The following is a 22,916-nucleotide window of genomic DNA, read 5'->3' as shown; positions in this document are numbered from 1 at the left end:
TTTGATGAAACTTATACACCTATAACTAGGTTAGAGGCAATAACGATACTTCTAACACATGCTTGTATGCGTGGCTTTAAGCTTTTTCATATGGATATCAAGAATTCCTTTCTAAATACTTCATTAATATGAAGAAGTTTATGTATCTCAACTTCCTGAATTTGAGGATCATTAATATTCAAACCATGTATATAAGCTGAAGAAAACTCTTTACGAACTAAAGCAAACCTTAAGACATTGATATGAGAGGCTTAATAACTTTATTTTATCTTAAAATTACAAGAGGGAAAAAGTTTATAAGACTTTTTTCATAAGAAAATTTCAAAATGATATTATTCTTGTACAAATCTATGTAGATGACAATTTTTTGTGCCACTAATAGTTGTAATAGTTGTTAGTGTAAAAAAAATTGTATAAACTATGTAGTCGAGTTTGAGATGTCTAGAATGAGACAATTAAATTACTTTTTGGATCTCTATGTCAATCAATTCAAACATAATACCTCCATTACAACAACAACAGTTACAACAGTCACGTGATAAGTTTAAATTCAAGTTTTATATAACTTTTTTATAAGAATATTTTGATATGATATAAAATTTAAAATTCTTAGACTTTAAACAAAAAATCCAAATTATAAAAATAAAATAAAATATTAATTAAAGTATAGATCTTATAATATTTGAATACTAAGCATAATAAAAAGATAAATTAAGATATCATATAATAACTCTAGTAAGAAAGATATTAGTTGTTCAATTAACTATTTTTATATTTTTAATTGTTAAAAATGTTTTAATATAACATATTTTGAATTTTGAATTAAATTAAGTGAAATATTACATTTTTTATAAAAAATAAATTTTATTACTGTTAGAAGCTAAAATTACAATATCTTACATTTTGCAGTATAACCCAATTATTATGATTATTTTGAGAGAAGCAAATTCCAAATAAGTGCTGCAGACATCCATTGCGGTCAGTGGAAACACGACAACTTTCTTAAATATCGCGATATGTTCGAATCTTGGTAGAAAATAGAAAGAAAAGTGTCAGTACTGAATTTGAGATACCTGCTGTGAACGTCATCAATGGCACTATTGTCATTTAAGTGCTATGATTATGATTTACTACTGAAACTTTTTACTTTTTTATTTTATTTTTGTCTCTAGTAAGTTTGAAAATTAGGTGCATCATATGCAGGACCAGCATTTTCAACTGCTCCTCTGAATTTGTCTGAGTCTGAGCCGTTAATTTTACCAACATACAACTTTGTGAGTGTGAAAAAGAAAAAGGAAAAGAAGAAATTGGGAGTGTAGGAGGAAAGCAAGGAAAAAAAGGTATTCTCTTCCTTCAGTGAGGTTCTGAATTGTTCAACTTGAGATGGCATCATTTGCAGGGACTACCCAGAAGTGCAAAGCATGTGAGAAGACAGTGTATTTGGTGGATCAGCTCACTGCTGACAACAAGATCTATCACAAATCCTGTTTCAGATGCTACCACTGCAAGGGTACCCTCAAGGTTTGATGATCGCAATTTTTTCTCTTGCTTCAGAACTTACCAAGATCAAACTCGAGTCCATGCTCTAAACTTGAGTTTTCTCTTCATACATGAGCGAGGAGGATGCATTGTGTTTCATCCCCACATGTTTTATTAGAAAACCTTCATCTTTTTGTTAGTTTTGCTATATCTATGGTTTTTTATTCACTTGTTTTTTTTCTTCGATTAATGATGATTTAATCTGCATGTCATTGCTTCAGTGAATGGTGAGTGCTTCATACCGAAACTTGATTTTGATTGCCTAGTAGAAAATTTGTTCTACTTTCTAGCAGTTACAACACAGGGTTTTGTGCATAATTTCAATCTAATTGTTAGAGAAAGTAAGTAGTTTAGTCATAAAATTGAGGATGGGTGATGGAGGGGGGAAGATCAAGATTGAATAGGATGAAGTAAATGCATGATTTTGAGAAGGATTTGGAGGATTTTATGATCCTAAGTAGTTGAAGGCTCTTGATTGATCTAAAGAAATGGAATTTATATTTTTATTGATTGAAGCTCAGGTTATATAGCTGCTATTCGCCCCTATTCTTCTTTTCTTAAACAAAATACATTACACTTTTCTCTATATGTCATTTGCCATCCAAATTCTTGTTCTTATACGATCATGCATCTGTACGCTTTTTGGCGTGATCCAATGAAATTTCGTGTTCAGCTATTCTTTGACAAAGGAAAATGATGAATTTACCTTTGCACCTGCAAAACATGTCATTAATCTGAATGCTTTCTTATCCAGGGGTTTCCTTCAAATTTGATCAGTTTATTTTTTTAATTAGACTCTGTTAGCTAGTCATGAAATAGAAAACAATGTCTATTTGGATGAAAATATGCCATTGTGTTGTAACTTTTTGGTTGAACCTGCAAGCACACCGTGACATTAGTGTAAATGCTGTCTTATTCAATGTGACATTTGAGCTTGGAACTCATTCAATGAATTTGAAAAGAAAAAACTCATTCCCATAGTGTCCCTTTGACTCAATGATTTCAGATGTTCTGATTCTGAATGATAGAATCTGTAATCCGGTCACATGAAATAGGACATAGTGTCAGTTTAGATGGTTGTTTTTCTTTGAAGCCTAAAGATTGAAATTGTTAAAGATCAAGTTGGTTGATACATCTAATCCTCTTTGCTTCATGCATCCCTGCAGTTAAGTAACTATTGTTCCTTTGAGGGTGTTTTATACTGTAAGCCACATTTTGATCAACTCTTTAAGAAGACTGGCAGCTTGGACAAAAGTTTTGAAGGTGAGTTGCTGTTATTTTGCTGTTTCCAACACATAATACTCAAAATTTCTATCATTCAGATCATCCTGCTTCTAATTTTATTTCTTGTTTTTTCTCACGTTTATATTTATTACTTGTAGGTATTCCAAGAACTGCTAGACTTGAAAGATCTGCTGATCAGGTTTCACACATCTTTTTAACTTCAAAAATATTTCTTTTCATCTTAGAATTCTTATTCAGTCATCTTAAATGAAGTTTCTTTTTACACATTGCTGTTTAATTCTTATATGTAAATTCTCTGGGGGGTTTTCAGGTCCACACCAATAGCAAGGTTTCAAATTTATTTGCTGGAACTCAGGAAAAATGTGTTGCTTGCAAGAAAACAGTGTACCCAATTGAAAAGGTACATGACTATATTTATCAAATTTTCTTCATATCAAGCAAAACTGATCGATCCAAATTATTATAAAGTCCCAAAATCTCTGAATTCAAGTTCTCTGTATGCTTTCATCAAAGGTACCTTTATACTTGTGAAGAAGACACGAGACACCTAATTTCTTTGCTTTACATTATTAGTGTTTGGTTCCCCTCTCCAACACCATCTGATTTGTGTTCCTTATTGAAATCTAGATCTAGAATCTGTGCAAGAACTTATTTAGACTTAAATTCGGCTCATGCAGAAATGAAAAAAAAATGAGCCAAACCTCTGATACTCACCAGACAGCCAATGTAGCAAATGGTTTCTTAGAACCATAGGAAATCTGAGCAATGCTTCAGCTTTGCCTTTGACCACCTACTGTATTCAATGTTTTTAAGTCAAATATTGAATTGGTACAAAAGACTAGCCCTTAGCAAAATGTTTGCATCTAAGGTGACTTCTAATTGTTTGACAGTGTAAAATCTTTACACTAATAATGTATTAACACTAACTGTTCAACAAAATGGAATTAATATACTAAATTAAAAAACTGTCTTGGAGCAAACTAGGGAAGACTGGCTTTGTCAACAGAGAATATATTTATTTGACTGCATTTATCACTGTATAGTCTCACAATAACTCCTCAAATTCATTTGTTTCCTTATAATCAAAGTCAGAATTATGTTATAAATGACATTCAAAGTCAGAATTATGTTATAAATAACATTCAAAACCAAAAATTAAAGATAATGATTATCGGTCATTCAAATTTTCCCTGAAAACAAAATCGATGGTTTTGAGTTTAATGTTTAACTGGCTTAAGTAACCTCTTTCACTACAATCAAGATATTATTAGAAGACCATATTCTCATTTTATAATTGTGTAAACCGATCATTCAAGAAAATGAATAGATAACCCAGACTTCTTTCTCTGACACCCTCTTTTTCTTGTAATTTGGGAAAAACCAAGAAGGAGTAAGATGCATTTAATATCTGTGTACTTACTGGAAAATAGCAATGTGCCCTTATTCTTCTGTTTGCGGGGAATGAGGCATAACAACAAACTTGTCTAAATTAATGTCTTTTTATCGTTATCATAAGGAGGGTGAACTTTTGCGACAGAAAGATGAGGAAGAGAGAGAGTGAAAGATCTATTTTAGATCATGAGTTGTTAACTTTGGCAACAAGTTTAGTGTTTTACATCATATTATGTCTTATATTAATATCCAGTTTTCGTTCTCAGGTAGCTGTTGATGGAACATCTTACCATAAGGCTTGTTTCAGGTGCACTCATGGAGGATGTGTAATTAGCCCCTCAAATTATGTTGCCCATGAACACCGCCTTTATTGTAGGCACCATCACACTCAGTTGTTCAAGCAGAAAGGTAACTTCAGCCAACTTGATAAGCAAGAAAATGACGAAGGGGTGACTGAGAACACAACAACTGAGTGATAGCATGCATGCAACTTTCAAATGACAGTGGCTGTACAAGTTCAGTTGACTCTTTTTCAGGAACATATGCCATTGTTTCAATCCATATTTCTCTCTTTTTATTTTGCATGTGAAAAATTTTGCTAGACAAATTTTGGGGTTAATAATTGAGAATTAATATGTAGATATTTCAGCATAATCATATGGCTGAAAATCTGTATTTTGCTTTGAAGGTTTATGAAGCTTCTACTTTTCATTACTGTGGCAAAATCTTTTCTGCTCTGTAAATTTCCTGTTGATTTTGGTTATTCACATGAAAAAATCTACCCGTTGTATCAACATGATGAATTTATTCATAACTTTTACTTTAATTGACAACTAGGAATACATTAGAAACAACTATTCCTGAAATTATCTAGGACTAGTTGAAGTATAACTTACAGTAGAAAAAAAAAGATAGAGCCTCACCACTAATTAAGTTTTTTTTTTTTGTGTACAGTGATTCCATCTATATTTTCATGCTTACTATGCAAACCAACCTTTCACCATTTTGTCCCTTGGACACAAGTACACACATTCAATGATAAAATCATGTCAAACAAGGGAAACAATGTAAAGTGATTTAATGCTTATTCTCTTTTCTCATAGGATTATTTATAGGTGCTTTTAAATTGACTTGATTAGTTGATGCAACGAGTAGAAAGAATTCATAATGCATGGCATGCTGGTTGACATTGTTACTTACATGCTTTTGCTTAGTGATGGCAAAAATAAAAAAGCAGTGATACATGTACAACTTGCTCCACTATATAATTCTTCATTTATGATATAAAAAAAGGGTATTTTTGTCATTTCATACAAAAGTTGAAATTTTAGTTAAGGATATACTGGAGAAGGTTATATCATTTTCCAAAAAGAAAATGAAAGATTTTGGATCAACTTTTTAAGTCTATCGGTTTCCACATTTTCGTGCTCTCTTGTAATGATTAGTCTTATTCACTGCTTCCATACTTTTTAGTCTGAGCTATGTTTGCTGAATTTGCTTTCAACCAAATTTCTCTTAGCAGAAGGCAAAAAGAAGAGAGAGCTTTTTTTTCATCCTTTATCTTTCCCTTTCTTGCAATATATATATTAAAGATGAAGAGAGTGAAACAAAGTATGAGAGACAAACCATACATCACCCCAAACTCACTTGTTATACCATGAATTAAAAATATTAGGTATGTATGACACATTATAACATATGAAGTATAGACACCGAGATATATCTAAATTAAAAATTACATTGACAGGAAACATGTTAATATATATATATATATATATATATATTTCATAATTTGAAAATTCAAGTAAATTATAATGTTTGAAAAATTTGCATTTGTTCATCCTCTAATTATGGTTCATTAAGAAATAAGCTAGTAATCTCAAGAATTATAATGTTATCCAATAAAAGATCTCTTACAATATCTCATAATTTAGTTTTTTCTTATTTGTATTTTGAGACATAGTGTTTTTAATTAATAAAAAAGATATTGATAGTGTCACTCTGATCAATTAAAAAAATCTATAAATTAAATAATAATATTAAATTTTAAATAAAAATACATTGTATTCAACACAAAAAAAATAATTCTATAAATTAAATAATAATATAAAAATGCACGTAGTCATTTGCATTGTATTTTCAATTGAAAAAAAAGTAATGAAAGTGTCACTGTGACCATTTCAAAACATAGTTTTGAACACGATATTTCAAATAAAATATTCAATGTGTATTATGTTATCTTTTCTTTTTTTCACTCTGGTGCTTCCGGTTGTTTCTTTTTTTTTTCTTCTTTCTTTTCTCTTCATCTCCAATGTGTCCAAAAGTTGACATGTGTCCGGCCCAAGTAAGTGTATTTGACATCGTGTCGTGTGTCTATGTCTGTCATGCGTTCGAAGCGCGAAAGCTAGGCTTCTGAACCGTGTCAGAGTTATATCTTGCATCCAAATAAATAAAAATTTGATTTTCATTAGATTAAGGGTGTACTATCTTCTTCAAATTTTTTGAATTTATTTTTATATTACCATAATTTAAATTTTGACCAGTTAAAAATCTTAAATTTTTATAGACCATGTATGAGTTATATTAGTAATTTATTAATATTATTAAGAAATTTGAGGGATAATCATATGTAATGTTTTATAAATCGTGTTATTAATAATTTGTTATTAATTAGTATAAATAAAAAAGTGACTAATTATTTACTATTGAATTGAGAGACGTATAAGATCAAATATTGGGTGGTTAGAAAGCCTTGACCTTCATGTCATCCTAGGGACCATTCACGCTAGAAATATATGAATACAATTGATATATTTAGTGAGATTTCACTCCACAAATCTAACTTAGAGGTTAAGATCTATGATCACGTAATGGATTATCTGGCTCATTATACTTGGAGAGAATTCAAAAAAAAAAATTGCTTTAGAACTTATAAATATACCATTGGAGTCATAATTTCAAAGAATCTCATTTTTAAAGCTTTGCCTTAAAAGTAACTTTTTCACTTAAGTATTTTTTATAGAATATTTTGGTGTTCACCATGGTAGGTAGAATCGTTCCTACTCCACAAAATTCATATTTCCAAAGACCCATAACATATCAATGAGAGGATCAATAATGAATTTCCAACAAGATTAAGAAGATGACACTGTGACTTTGTAACATGTCATGTAGGTAGTAAAACAAAAGACAAATGAGGCTCAATAGAAAGTTGAGACGACTAAACAAGAGCAAGAACAAATCTTTAAAAAGAATAAGGAGTTGCGGCAAACACTCCAACACCAAATGGCTAATGGAAAGAGGATGAATACCAAAATGCATTCATGTTACGATGAGCTTTTCATGTAAGTCCTTTTTGCATATGGGGATCTTAAATATGGATATTACATTAAATTCACTCTGTAGCTTTAAATACTCTTCTTTTGTATGCAACATTCTCGATCGCTGACATTACTCATCTCCTTATGTAGCATAGCCTTTTGTACCAAATCATGGTAAAATTGCACACAATATAGGACATATAGTTGAGCCAGAGTTGAAATGTTCTTTATGACAGGAAGTTGTTGAAGAAAACAACTTTATCTTGTGCTCCAATATATCTTGGTGTTTACTTGTTATTAAACTTGAATAGATCTCATTTGTCAAAACAAGGCAATGGACATTTCCTTTAACATAGAGTAAGTGTGTGCATGTTCAAGTAATACGATGTTAGCTTAATATGTGTGTGTTCTGAGCATCAATGCTTATCAGATGTAAAGAAAAGACTACACGATGTTGTATCGTCTGTTAGATGAAATAATTGCGTCTTACATTATTTGTTATTTAAATAAACTATTTGTCTTACAAACAAAGTATGACAATGTTTTTTAATTAGTTGTTTTCAACACTTAATCAAAATTCTAAGGTGTTGGGCTTTTACCTTAACATATACATTTGTAATGTCCCAACTACCTTGTATTTAACCGTGAATACCACTTACATCCAATAAGATTTAACCGTAAAAAAAATCATTATATTTGGAAGAATTTCACCAAATAAATATAACTTAAAGACAAAAATTCTTAGTCACTTAAGTTAATTACCATAATAATATAAATAGAGAGATGTTCTAAAAAAGAGAAAGACTAAGATTATGGATCTCATTTTTTTTTAAGGCTAAGCTTATTTTATTAGATAATGTATAGGCAGTATTTTGTTAGGCTTCTATTTAGTTAGTTCATGTGCTTTCTTTCTCATCTTCCTTGCTATGTATATAATCCCTTGTGTAGCTTCACCACAGATCAATAATATTTTGTCTCTCATTCTCTTATATTCTAATATGGTATCTTGAGCCACAATTTTTTTTTCTCTGTCAACTCATGACCTCCCCTTCATCTTCTTCATCTTCCTCTTCTTCTTCTTCTACCTTTGACCTTTCTGCCACTGTGTTGTCCATGGCCACCTCCACCAACGTTCACCATTTTAATACCCTTATCTCCCTCAAACTCAATGATGACAATTTCCTTGTATGGAAACAACAGGTACTGGCTACCCTGCGAGGTCTTAAGTTAATGCATTTCTTGGATGGAAATGTTGTTCCTTATGAATTTCTGCAAAACCAAAACAACTAAAATCTGGAAAATCATACATATTTCTCTTATCACAAACAAGATCAACTTCTTGTGGCATGGCTCCTTGCTTCCATGTCTTCTTCTCTCTTGACCAATATGGTGGGTCTTGATTCGTCTACTCAAATCTAGAATTTGTTCCTCACCTACTTTGCCTCTCACACTCGCACAATGGTAAAGAAGTTTCGCCTTCTCCTAAAGACCCCAAAGAATGATCGCTCAATTTCCACTTACATTAATGACATTAAGAAAATAGTTGACTTTTGTTGGTTCTCCAATTTCCATTGTTGATCACGTTGATGCTATTCTCGATGGGTTATTTCTAGATTTTGATGGTTTCATCACCTCCATTCTCTCCCGCAGTGACCTATATACTATGGATGATCTTGAAGCTCTTCTTCTTACAAAAGGAACGATTTGACAAACACAAACTGGCTCAAGATCCTCTCCTTCAGGTTAACAATGTTTTTGCTCCATGATGTGTCAAGACTCAAGATCGTAGGAAATTCTCCACTTACACTCCTCGAGGAGGACGTTCATACACCCTTCCTAGTTCTCGTCCTCTTTCTCATCCTTCCTCCTATCAACCTTCTTCTTGGCATTCTGTCAAACAGTTTTTCCAAACGCATTTGGCATCGTTACGATCCTCCTCCCACCACCTTCTTCAATGTTAATGTATCACAACATGCTCTGATCTTTGATAATGACTTGACACCCTCCATTCTTAGTGTTTCTTCCACCATCGAAGACCCTCTATGGTACTCTGAAACTGGTGCAACACATCATGTTACAAAAGACTCCAAGATCTTCACTCACAAACAACCATATAACAGTAATGACGACCTCAAGCTAGGTAATGGTCAAGGTACGCATATTTTACATACTAGGTCTGCTTCCTACACTGTTCCTCACTCACACACTATTTTCACACTTCATAATCTACTACATGTTCCAGCTATTACAAAAAAATCTCACTAGTGTTTCTCAATTTGCCAAAGACAATAATGTTTACTTTGAATTTTTTCCTAACTTCTGCAACATTAAACATGAGGTAACTCATCAGATTTTACTTCGAGGAGTCATTAAAGATGGCCTTTATGTGTTTCCTCCCTCCCCTAATCTCACTGCTTGCATGTTATTAAACAATGTATAGGCAGTATTATGTTAGGGTTCTAGTTAGTTTGTGTGCTTTCTCTCTCGTCTTCCTTGCTCTGTATATAATTCCTTGTGTAACTTCACCACATATCAATAATATTTTCTCTCTAATACTCTTATATTCTAATATATTTCTTGCTAAAACAAAAGTTAAACCTTATATTAATCATGTTAAAAACAAATTGTTTGTTTATTTCTTAAAGAAAAAGAAATCTCTATACATATGAAATGCTAAGCTGAGACGGTAGTTGCATTGAGTCTTCATGTTGATCATTGGAAAAGAGAAAAAAAAAACATTTGTTGGATGAATTATGTATTTATTGCATGATTGTTCATCATATTTAAGGAAAAAAGAAGTGATATAGAGAAACAAAAGAGATGGAAGAAAGGACGAATTGCGTGATGTTGCTGAATTTTTAAACAAGAAGAAAGCAGTGAGGGAGAGAGAAAAGAAAAGAAAGTGAAAAAGCGAATGGTTGGTGGGGGCAATTGGAGGGAATTCTATGCATTTTGGGGTCTCCTCGTGCAGTGAAACGAACTTTTATGCTACGAACTGCACGAGTGGAGTGTATGTTATCCACAACTCTTGTTTCTTCTATCAAATAAATATCTCAACTTTAAACTTAAGTTCAATCATTTCAAGAGTTTTAATTTTAATATTCGTAAATAGTAATTTGAAAAAATATTTAAATTATAATTTTTCTCATTATATAATACCATCAGTTTTCTTAAAACATTTAAATTTATGTATAGAGTTTAATATCTAGACCGATTCTCAATTTTGTCATTTTTTATTATATATTTTGTGTTTTTAACGGAACAAATGTTCTTAGTTATGGTTAGTATTCAACCTCTTCGTCATTTCTAGATATTAATAATTATTTTAATAAAATATAATCATTAAAGTAACATCAATGGGTAGAACTGATTTAATTATTGTCTAAAACTATTGAAAATGAAGAACTTTTCTTATTTGTAGTTGTTATAGTAAAAAATACATTGGTATAATTTTTAGGGCTTTTAGCTAAAGCATCTTGAATTGTCCTTTTATTTATAATGAGAGTGTATTTTATAAGTTCTAATTAATTGTTCTATCATTCTAAATCTTAACTAATAATATTTTATCTTTAAAGTTTGAAACTTTCCTCAACTGATTTTAAGTATAACAAATAGATATCTCTTTATTTTTTTTTATTTAAGATTCTAGGTAGTTTTATCGAATTTCTATGTTCATAATTAGCATACCCTATAATCATTTTTTTTAGATAATTACAATCCCTTTTAATAGAAGATCATGCTAACTATCGATACAGAGTTTCCCGGATTCAAGCCTTTTAAGACGAAAAACCTAATTATAGTTACATTTTAGACGAGTTGAGTCTTAAAAATTCGTTAAGTTAAAAAATAGATTGACTCATAACTACCTACTTTATTTTAAACAAAAAACGATGAGATAAAACCCATTTTAAGAAAGTGACATTAAAACATATTAATATAGTTAATTGAAACATTTGAGTTAAAAATGTATTGAGGTCGAGGTCCATAATATTATTTTGGAGGGAAACTTGATTAAATAGAGTAGGTATTTGGTTTTTTATCTAGCTAGAAGAAAATTATATTTGACCAAGACATAACTTATCACAATTTTTTTTTAAATGGTTAATTTTAGAAATAATGTAACTAAGTGATACCTTTTTATTAGTGTGTGATATGTGCTAGTTGAAAACTTCATGATGGAATTCTCAAAAATGAGGTATATAAACCACGTGTGCATGTCTGGACTTGAAGCCGTAATGAGGAAAACAAAACTTGCATGCATGTCTTAGTGGTAATAAGGAATAAAATCTCGATCAAAGCCATAATCAGGTATACAAATCCCGTGTGCATGTCCAAGTCGTAATGAGGATTAAAATCCCGATCAGAGCTATTATAGGATGTCCAAACCTTGCAGGTATGTCTCGACTTGAAGTTGTAATCAGGTGTATCAACCTCATGTGCATGTCCCAACCGTAATGAGGATTAAAATCTCGATCAGATCCATAATGGCGTGTACAAACCTCGGGTGCATGTCCCGACTTGAAGTCGTAATGAGGTGTACCAACCTTGCATACATGTGTTGGTCATAATGAGGATTAAAATCCCGATCAGAGCTGTAATGGGGTGTTAAAATCTCACATGTATGTTCTGGCTTGAAGTCGTAGTGAGGTATACAAATCTTGTGTGCATGTCCTAGTTACATTTGGAGACATCAATGACAACTTTCTTGGGTTTTCTGAAATTTTCAAGATCTGAATGGACAAGATTGGAGAGACCACATATGCAAAGGGAGTAAGTATAGGCTCAAGAGGCAAAAAAATCACATTAGCTAATGCTAATATTTTGGGCCTAAGACTTAACACTCTTTTGCGCTAATGCATCACAAAATGCTTTGATCATGATAAAACTATCCCTCCTAGAGAACAAGGTGCCATAATCGCATCAGTACTCTCTACTACCACAAGTTTTCATATGAGCCTTCCAATCGAACTATAGAACATATTTCTTATAGCAACATTTACATTTCCACTTTTTCTTGTTACGATTTTTGAATAAAGAACTTAAAGACATGAGTTAGAGCTAAAAGCCAAAGTTTACATTTTCAGTGTCTGATAGGAAAATGATGAAGCTAATAAGTGAGATTTGCACTAATCAAGAGTGAAGCAATATCAAGAGGATTCAAACAAAGGAACAAACGAAATACTTTGAAGATCCTTTAGGAGAAAAAAACTGAATTAAAGATGCACATCTGAACTTTCCTATTTAAGTGTCTAATACGAAAGAGAAAATGAACAATTTATAATTGGAAAGATCCAAGTCCATAAACAATCAAGCCCCAACAAATAGAGTTCATATATATGGAGAAAGTATTTGAAAAACAATTACATATTAAAGATACACAAATTCTATCAAAAGTCAATATTTTCATATTCAATGTTTAGCATGTAGAAGATGATGAATAGAACTGGAAAGAAAATATCCAAGGGCTAAATTGATTCAAGCCTCAACGTCCACATCAAATACATACAGTTAAAGAAACATTTTGAAATGTTTCATATGATTCAAGGACGCGCAAAGTGCATTATAACAAAGGTTTTCATATTTAGCATCTAGCGCATTGAGGAAGAAGAACAACAACATGACAGCTTGAGATAATACTCGAAGTTATGAATATTAAAGTGTCAACGTTTAATAGAGGAAGATAAAGAAAGTTTTTAAAAAGCCTTAATGCAAAAGATTAATCAGAGCAATAGTTTCCTTATCAAACGTCTAACGACTAAATAAAGATTGAAGAATCCTATAGAAAAGTTTTCAGTTGTGTTTATAATTGTGCATAGAATTTCTTATCTGCTAGAAAAGAGCAACCTATGAGAATTTTGGTAGTGTTCTTAATCATTGTAAATCATTCACTATTGTGACTTATACCTTATTATCCTGCATTGTTCTATATGAACAAGAGTATTTTCACATTGTATTGAGAGGTCTTGATCTGAAAGAGAGACTATAATAGTGTACCTGGAGAGGTTAAAATACTTGGTGAACTTGTAAAGGTTGAGAATATTGGGTGAACCTGTAGAGGTTGAGAATACTAGGTGAACTTGAAAATGGTGAGAATACTTGTATAACCTGAAGAGGTATAAGAATACTATAGTAGTGAAAGGTTCTTGAGTGGGTTGCTCAAAAGAACTAGACGTAACTCTTATTGAGTGGTGAACCAATATAAATTTGGTGTCCATTTTTATCTCTCTATCTTTAGCTATTATTTGTCGGACTTTGTATTTGTTTGTTCTTATGGTTTGCTATTAGTGTTTAGACTCCATTCAACCCCATTTAGAGTTTGTTTATTCATAGTAAGAGATATTTTATAAGTTCATATTAATTGTTCTATTATGATATTATCTAATTCTTAAAGTTTGAATTTTTCTTATTTCAAGTATAACACGCATATATTCCATTATTTATGTCTAAGATTTTAAATAATTTGATCGAATCTTTTTCTTAATGATTAATAAATCTTATAACAGGCTCTTTTAAATAAATTATATTTTCTTTTAATAAAAGATCATATCAACTAATACACTAGTCAACTTAAAAATGAAGATAATATATAATAATTAAACTTAATAAATAAGTTTATAATTTTTCTTAAAAAAAATAGCATATAGTAACAACCATTTTATATTAAATATTTTATAAGTCATGCCACAACCATTTTCAATTGCTTAACATAGTCATTAAAATTAATTATTTTTTTAATTTAATCAAAAGTTAAAGAAAAAATATTTAAAGAAATTTCTTCTTCAAATATTTTATGAGACTTTTAAAGTTATTAAATTAAAAATTCAATAACTTGACTCATAAAATTAACTTGGAAACATCCCATTGAATATTTGTGAATAATTTAATAAAAAAACTATATAATATCATCATAGTTCCAATAAATTTGACTAAAATATATCTAAAGAACTTGGATTCTGTAATAAATAAGGTTAACTTCATAAAATTAGTTTATAAAATTATATATATATATATATATATATATATTAACTTGAGATGCCAATACATATATACATTTGAAAAAAGATATGAAAAAAAATCCAAAAGAAAATATGAAAAGTTGTACTAATACAACCATTAAAGAAAATATTTTAAAAATAAATCTATAAAGATAACGTGGAAGTTTAATCTTGTATTTGTTGACTAAAAAAATAAACTTTTACAGATAATTATCATATTTTTTTATTTACCTTCTAGTTTTAAAGGGTTAATTTTAGTTTTTATTGACAGTAATGATATGAAGTAATACGTAATAATCTCTCTTTCATCATGTGGATTAGGAAAGTACTTGCTCTGGTGTACCTTTCCTGAATGTTTACTTTCTAAAACAAAAATAACTTTGTTTATACGATTTGGAACAAAATCTATCAACAACTAAGAAATAAAAAAACAAAAAAGCACAATAAAGAGGAAGAAATGATGTAGTTTTTATCGAATAAAGTTTGGTTCAGTCAATGTTTAACTACGTTCTTTAAATATATTAATTAATGTAAGTTGAATCTTTGACACTAATTATTTGAAATATTAAAATGTATTTAGAAAATTGACCCATTCCAATAGAGATTTTTTTATACACGCAAATTTTAAAATTAAATATTTGATTATAGAAGACATAATTATCCACCCACCATAATATGTTCGGTAGTACACAAGCCACTTTGATTGCAAGTGTCTTAAAAAGGTTGACTTGTTACGTCAGGATCCATATTCTTTAATATCATTTTAATTACTATTTTTAACCCAATGCAACAAAAAGTGAAAAATATTCCATCACATATTTATATTTATATTTATATTTATATATATATATATATATATTTACTTTTCTAATTCATCATCCTTAAAAGAATATAGTATTTTCGCATCTTTCTTTATTTTATCAAACATGGCTATATTTTCCTTATATGTTTTATCATATAAAAAATCAAAATTAAAAGTTAATTAATGATTAGAAACCACTTTAACACTTATGTTAACATAGACGTTATTTGAGGCATGTTCGCAACTTGTGTGCTTTTATTTTTTTTAATTTTCATCATTCATATTTAAGTTGTATGATCTAGATTTACAATTTTTATTTATTACGTAACAAGTGTTTTCACTCAAATTTTTTTATTTTCCTAATATTTATATATATTTTTCTAATACACAAAGTAAATACTCACTACAAGAAAATCATGAAATAAAAACTAATTTTTAGATACCAAAATAATTAGTTGTCATAGTAACTAAATTAGAGAACATTTTAGAAATTAAAAAAAAATTGGTTTCTAAATTAATTTATATTATTGTTAAATAGTTTCTAAATTTGTATCTAATTAGCAACCAAGGTTTTTCTACCAAATTTAGAAACTAAATAATTGGTAGTTAAAACTTGGGTTGCTAATTAGATACCAATTTAAAAACTATTTAACAATAATAGAAACTAATTTTTTTTAGTTTATAAAATGATCTTTAATTTAATTTAGTTACTATTATAATTAATTATTTTGATCTCTAAAAATTAATTTTTATTTCATGATTTTGTTGTAGTTATTTACCATTATAATTTTGTATGGGCCTGATTTAGTCTGTAAACATGAATGTATAGTTTGTTAAGAGTTCTATAATAAAATTTTAAAGAGAATTTAAAGATTAAACTGCGAATAAAAGATAATTTTTTGAACAAGCTTGCGTACCTGTTATATAGAAAACAAATATATTGGTGTTTAAACTAAAATATTCAAATATTCTTGGCGATATTATTCTTCTCGGTGAATTTAAAAAAAAATGTAAGATTATTCAATGAATCGTAAAATTAATGATTAAGATTAGCCAATAATCGTCGCCACATATATTCTTCACAACTGCACAAGATCTTCGCAACATACATAATTTTTCATAATTTCACTACATCTTCGTGAGTAAGAATGGACTCGTTATATATTATAAACATAATATTTAAATAATTTGTAGAAAAAGATAATAAAATGCCGTCCTTGGATTAAATTATACCTTTATGCTGATATATTTTAATCGCAAACGACTCCATTCGATGTTTTTCGCTATGGCCAAATTTATGCCAATAATTGTAATGAACAATGTTATGCAAATAATATTATAAATTTATATCAGCAATCACATTAATTAATTTTAATAATTTAATTCGATATCAATGCCAACATTAAAAGTTATAAGAAAAAAATAATCATAGTAAATATTCTTAAATATAGTTTTTCAGTAATTTTGAGTTGACCTATCTATTATAATAGAGGATTATTATTGTCGCTTATTTTATTGTCGCTTATGATCAATACGCATCTCTCATCTGAATTTGGTATACATATTAGATAAGTTCTTATTGTAAACTTAGGAAATAAATTTTAAACTGAATTTAATTAACTCTATGATATTTATTTATATGTATTGAATTCAAGATCAAATTGTTCAAACAGAGTTCAATCTTTAACAAAAAAATCATTGTTTAGACTTTACTTGTTTTCTAAAATTTTAGAACATTGGTAAACCATGTATTATTGGTAAAATTTACTTATTTAACTATTCTTGCGTAAATTATTAAGTTTTGTTTTGTTATATCTATTAGTTAAAAGTTAAAAAGATGAATTCAGATATTTTGATAACTCTATACCAAATTAAAACTCTAAAAAGATAAATATTTTTTTTACTAAAAATGAATCTTATATAAAGAAATGAAGTAATTTTAACAGTTGTAAAAAGATGTTTTTTTACTGTATTGTTATAAAAAATAACATTTTCTTAAAAGATACACAACTCTCCAATCAATTTTGAAAACGGAAAAAAATTGAGTTAGGTCCATTAGAAAACCAAGAGAGTAGAAACAATCATAGAAAAGTGGTGATGCCCATGGAAGGTTGATTTCAATGGAGAGTAAAAGCTAATTACACTAAGATAAAATATGTCCAACTTTACTATACACATTTATGCCTCAACTGGGGAGAATTTATCATCTGGGCTGGTTCTGGGCTCCCCTGAACTATGATTAATTTCCACATGACTAAGCAATCATGGAGTTTTTTTTTTCTCAGTTGCTTCTCTGTCCCTCACACCACATGTGGGTAACATAAAAAACACAGATCAGCTGGCAGACTCTGAGATACTTTGTAAAGAGGGTTGCCAAAATCTTGTCTTAGCTGTGGCACCAGCACCATTATTAGTTGGTGCTGTTATCCTTGCTCCACCTCTTTCAGCTTTGCTCTTTACCTGAAAAAACAACACAACTGTTAATTATATGAATGACATCACCAATTACGAATAAGCATACCATGAACCTCTATAAAAATCCAGTAATTTGGCATACAATAACTATGATGATGAGGTTTGAACTCAAGTAAATTTTCTAACTTTTCCTACTGAACAAACTATATTGACTAATTGTTTGCATTATGAACCAACACTTGTTTGTTCATGTAAATTTTGTGATATACATGTGCAAAGGGGAAATTGGCAAGTGAAAAATAATTTTGAATACATTTACAAACACCTAGAAAACACTCCAATAATGAAATTTACTGTTTAGAAAAAAAACGATGTTTCGTGATGAAAAATGGATTGGCATAACGAGAGAGACTACACATCAAGCACCACTCAATTATCAAATCTCTGGCTGAATGATGATGAACTATAATTGGAAGAGAAAATAGCAAAATTTAAATGGAAAAAAAGGAAAAAGCATTTTGGTTGGGGTTTTACCTTATTGTCCTTGATATCAGACCTCCTTGTCAGTTTCTCCTTCTCCAAATCTGGCTTGTGAACTGACTCTGACACGTTTTGCCTCATCTTTGCCTTTTGCTTTTCCCTGAGACCCTTCATGACTTCTGAACCCAACAAGAACCACTTTCAATTAAAGGCTCAAACTTGGAATACACAAAGAAAAAGTAAAAACTTTTTGAACTTGTTGAACTAGTTGCAACTAACCTTGAGTTGTGATGAGCCTATAAACTTGGCCAAGAAGAAGGTTGTCGGTGGGCTTGAGAAGCTTGATTCGAGTTAGGCGAACTGGGTTGTTGTTGGGTTTGTGGTCACTCTTCTTATTGGGGCAATTTTGAATGTGTTTGGTTGGACACAATGTGGTGGAGATGAGAAGAGCAACGTAGTGACCAGGGTTGGTTTTCATTACATGTGTGGCACTCACAGGTGCATAAAACTTGTCCACTTTCCCATTTGGGTGCTGAATCACCAGTGTTGCAGCATCGATGGCTTGGCAATTTCCCATCTCTTCGTTTCTTCCTTGCACACAAAATGAGAGAAGGTGGATGGGAACGATCAACACTCACTACTCTTTATAGCACCCACTCACTCGCACACTTTTTCATGCTATGGACTATGACTATGACTGCTTAAATACTTCATTCAATACATTACTAATAAAAGCCTTTCATATTAAAAACTATACCTTTTTCTGTTCATATAACTTTTTCAAGTATAAAACCTACAAGTAAAACAAATGGAATGTAAGTGAAAACAGGGAGGGAGAATTTGGAGGAAAGAGAGAGAAGAAAAGTGGTAAACTATGGAATGGGATACACGTGGCAAGCAATGATTGGATGCATGAGGTCGTGAGCAAACACAATGGGACCGTGGCAGCTTATGTGATGAAACGTTACATTCCCTTGGGTCTACCATGTTTGGGTAAATAACATGTTCCTATTCACAAAGTAATTGCCATGCATGTGACCACCTAAACCCAATTACCCTAGCCCTGCCTCTTGTCGGTTATACCTTTTCTTTTTTCCAAGAAGACTTAATTATCTCATTTAGTACATGATTATGTCGTAAGCATGTTATAATTTTTGCTAGATCTAGTTTAGTACTTTCGTAATACATAATAATTTCCTTAATCGGCACATCCAACACAGGTTGTTGTTGCTGTTGGTGCACGTAGATTGAAAGACGGGGAAGGATTACACATGAGGCTGGTTTTGATTTGAGTCGGTTTTTTCAGTGACAGTTTATATTTTTAATACATGGTTCAGTCTTTCCACGGATCCACAAGGGTGCATAAAACATGGACATTATCAATTACTCACTGCTTTTGGTCTCGTTTACTTAGGAACAAGAATGGTGCATCAGTGGTCAAATAGCTATGATCAACCCTCAGTTGCATCCCATGTTTGACAACCACGACCACCTATGCCAATCATTATCGTCAAATCTTGGATTGCATGAGAACTTCATCACTCCTGTTCAGACTTTAGAGACTATTCTTCATGTTCTTTCATCATCATGCTTCAATCGGAATCCATAACATAACACTACAGTCAAAAAATATAATTATATCTTGCTGTATGGCATATCAAAAAATTATGATAATGTAACTAAGGAATAATGATTATTTATCTTTTAAATGAAATTATTTTTATTTTTATTTCACTTTCTATTCAAATTCTAGCTGTTTGAAATATTACTCTTTTGAATTAATTTCATTTTAAATGTTAAGACTCCTTACAACAAAAAATGACTTTATCATATATTAGTGATTAAAAGACAAATCAATAACATGCATGGAACCCATTTTAAAAAATGAGCACAAAAATCCAGAATTTGTTGAGTTTTCAAACATATTGTATGTACCTAACTGTAAGTGTTTAGAATAAAATAGAAAGAGAACAAATGAATTTCATGAGTGCAATATTTAGAGACTTCATGTTTGATAGGTGTTCGAAGGAAAAAAATTGGTCTTGAGCACTACAATTTTAAGTTAAATATTGTTACAATAAATGCCCAATAAATGATTCACTCGTGTTGCTAGATTTTTAGATTGCTAAAGATTTTTCTTATATTCCTTTTGCCATGGGAATAACCCTAAACTAGGAAGAACCTTTTTTATATATATCATGAGTATTTATAACATTCCTTAAAGTCTAACATATATGTTGTTTGTGATACTATAATTTTCATTAGTTTATGTTTACCTTCATTGACCAATATCACAAGTCAAATAATAAATAGAATACTGAAATTCAATTAAATATTTTTTTGTGTAATTTTCAGCAGTGAATTCAACTGATTTTTAGTTGTGTTAAAAATCAAACAGCAAAAGTTTTTTTTTTTTTGTGAGTGGAGAAATAGAAGTTTAAAGATATCGATATAAGTAAACATTATTGTTGGAGTTGGGTATGCAGAGTACGTATGTTATTTAGGTATTTTAAACACTAAAAAAATCACTTGTCCATAGTTCACATTTTAAACGAGTTTTAATTTGAATAAACTTCATATGTTCTGCAAAATCCGTGAGTTATACGACTCAACTTACACCCGCACTGCAATAAATATACTTAACAAAATTAACACATACAATTTATACATTTCACGTAGTCACAAATCAAGTCTAGATTCAACAAAATTCAAATTATTTTTTAAATCATAATACAAGCAATAAATAATTAGATTTCTTTATTCAGTAATGTTTGATCTAATTACATTTCAAACTGAAGTTGTTTATTATTTTGTTATATATGCAGTCGGAGGATTATACGAGCGGGATACATAGTTCCCCAATTTTTTTTTAAATTTCTTGTATATTATAATAAAAATTAAATTACCATAATGTTAAATACCAATTTATAAATTAGTTTATAAATTTTATTATAATTTTTTATTAATAATAAAAATTAATAACATAATTTTTTAAATTATAAAATAATATTTCACTTAATAAATATAACTTTTTTTAATTTTAAATTTTAAAATTAGTTATTATTTAATTATTTTATTTATTCAATTTATTTTCTTTTTTTATAGTAAAATATAAAGTCCTTGTTTGTTCTCATTTCTCACTTATTAAATGTTTGATTTCTACAATAAAAAGAGTAAAAGAAAAAGTCATTTTTTACCGTTTTTCATTTATTTTGTTCCATTTCTAAAAACAGAGACAATTCCCTCTTACAAAATTTGACAGTAAAATATCGGTTTTATATTTCTTTTACATGAGTTTTTACTATTTCTTAATTTTTATTTATTTATTTATTTGTAGAGAAGGCTTGAAATACAAAGATCTAAATAATTATATCTTGTATTTTTTTTGTATTTTTTCTATTGGATATATGGGTTAGGACTCCATTAGTTAATGTATAGATTGGGGATAATGTGGGTCAGATATAAAAATGTTTACCTTCAAAATTTTGCTAAAAAATAAAATACAAATCTACACCCATAAATTATGGGCGACGTGACATACAAACTTTTATTTCAATATCGAACTTGAATTATTGTTCACTGTAAAAAAATATTTTGTCTTATCTCAAATGTGTTAATAAGGAAAAACTCTTCTAGAATAGAAAAAAAAAATCCAAAAACTTATTCCCACCTATATATAATGACTAATACCTAAGATTTTCCATTTTAATAACATGTTATTTGAATAATAAAAAACAATAAACACAATTAGTTAAAGGACTAAGACCTAAAACACTAATCTGAAACCATAAAATGCCTACTCATTTTCCCACCCGTCACCTACTTTATCTCTAAATATCATCTCCTTTGAAAACTTTAAGCACTTTCATCTTCTCTCCACATTTTCTTTCTTACCATAGAAGCTTGGAACTTCAAGGTTTCCCTCACAACAAGGTCATAGATATTCAAAAATTAAAATGCTTAGTTTGGTAAATTCTTTCTCCTGCTTGGTGCTCCCAGTCTCTACCTTTTTCTCATATATTTTTTTTTCATTTTCTTTCCATTGGGTTCAAGAGTTTTTAAGATGATTTGGTCCAAGAAAGGTCTTATAGGAACTCAAAGTTTAAACCTCTCAAGACCCTCTTCTTTGTGCATGCTTTAAAGGTATGAGAAGCTTATCATATTTTCTTTAATTTTATTTGAATATGTAATTGCTTATTTACTAAGAAAATGCTTGGAAGGAATTAATACACCTTATTAGTAGGTTATTGAACTTACATTTAAGTAATACAAAGTAATTAGTCCTTATTAATGTAGGAAAATTGTTGTCATAAAAGGGGCTTAATTTAGATTGATCTACCTAAAACAATTTGATAATCATGTTAGAAAGGGGTAACATAGTAATTTAAAATTATACGATTAAATTACAATAAAATAAATAAATTTCCTTATAAATGAATTATCTATGTATGTAAGACTTCGTATTGTTATGGTTTTTCGAATTAATGAGTTAAATATAAGGTTTAATGAAATTCAACATGAGAGAAAAATTATATTTTAAAACTATTTAAATTAATTTAAGAACTAATTATGTTAATTTATCATAAATAAACTAATTAATTCATAATTGAAATTATTTTCAATTTTAAAGTTAATTTTGATTCAGTTAAAATATTTAATTATTTAAATAATTAAGTTCTAGGTATAAAAATGTGTTTTTTTACCAAAATATGTCCTGCGAAAATTCTA

The 22,916-nt window shown here is 29.6% G+C and overlaps 2 protein-coding genes across 3 annotated transcripts; one reads left to right on the top strand and one right to left on the bottom strand.

The window, feature by feature from the left end:
- The first annotated feature begins 983 nt into the window (after window positions 1–983).
- LOC137820939 (LIM domain-containing protein WLIM1-like) lies at window positions 984–4,901 on the top strand. 2 transcript variants are annotated; one of them, XM_068625285.1, is made up of 5 exons: window positions 984–1,521; window positions 2,706–2,802; window positions 2,922–2,962; window positions 3,095–3,184; window positions 4,443–4,901. In XM_068625285.1, exons 1-5 carry the CDS (start codon window positions 1,384–1,386, stop codon window positions 4,650–4,652), a joined length of 576 nt encoding a protein of 191 aa, XP_068481386.1. In that variant the 5' UTR covers window positions 984–1,383; the 3' UTR covers window positions 4,653–4,901. The 2 variants fall into 2 exon arrangements, with proteins under 2 accessions (XP_068481386.1, XP_068481387.1); XM_068625286.1 differs by having other exon boundaries at window positions 1,067–1,521; window positions 4,484–4,901.
- A 12,476-nt stretch (window positions 4,902–17,377) lies between these two features.
- On the bottom strand, window positions 17,378–18,943 carry LOC137822690 (uncharacterized). The gene is made up of 3 exons (XM_068627635.1): window positions 18,468–18,943; window positions 18,243–18,367; window positions 17,378–17,753 (listed from the first exon to the last, which is right to left on the bottom strand). The coding sequence occupies exons 1-3, from the start codon at window positions 18,763–18,765 to the stop codon at window positions 17,628–17,630; spliced, it is 549 nt and encodes a 182-aa protein (XP_068483736.1). The 5' UTR covers window positions 18,766–18,943; the 3' UTR covers window positions 17,378–17,627.
- Between the last annotated feature and the right edge of the window lie 3,973 nt (window positions 18,944–22,916).

The sequence above is a fragment of the Phaseolus vulgaris genome, chromosome 9, assembly GCF_000499845.2.
Source record: "Phaseolus vulgaris cultivar G19833 chromosome 9, P. vulgaris v2.0, whole genome shotgun sequence".
NCBI classification, from domain to species: Eukaryota; Viridiplantae; Streptophyta; class Magnoliopsida; order Fabales; family Fabaceae; genus Phaseolus; species Phaseolus vulgaris.
This window is presented reverse-complemented; position numbering and strand designations above follow the sequence as displayed.

Coding starts and splice junctions, on each gene's coding strand:
- LOC137820939 (XM_068625285.1), top strand. CDS start 1,384: ATGGCATCATTTGCAGGGACTACCCAGAAGTGCAAAGCATGTGAGAAG. Junction 1,522..2,705: donor ACTGCAAGGGTACCCTCAAG/GTTTGATGATCG, acceptor GCATCCCTGCAG/TTAAGTAACTATTGTTCCTT. Junction 3,185..4,442: donor CAGTGTACCCAATTGAAAAG/GTACATGACTAT, acceptor TTTCGTTCTCAG/GTAGCTGTTGATGGAACATC.
- LOC137822690 (XM_068627635.1), bottom strand. CDS start 18,765: ATGGGAAATTGCCAAGCCATCGATGCTGCAACACTGGTGATTCAGCAC. Junction 18,368..18,467: donor TAGGCTCATCACAACTCAAG/GTTAGTTGCAAC, acceptor TGTTGGGTTCAG/AAGTCATGAAGGGTCTCAGG. Junction 17,754..18,242: donor CTGATATCAAGGACAATAAG/GTAAAACCCCAA, acceptor TTGTTTTTTCAG/GTAAAGAGCAAAGCTGAAAG.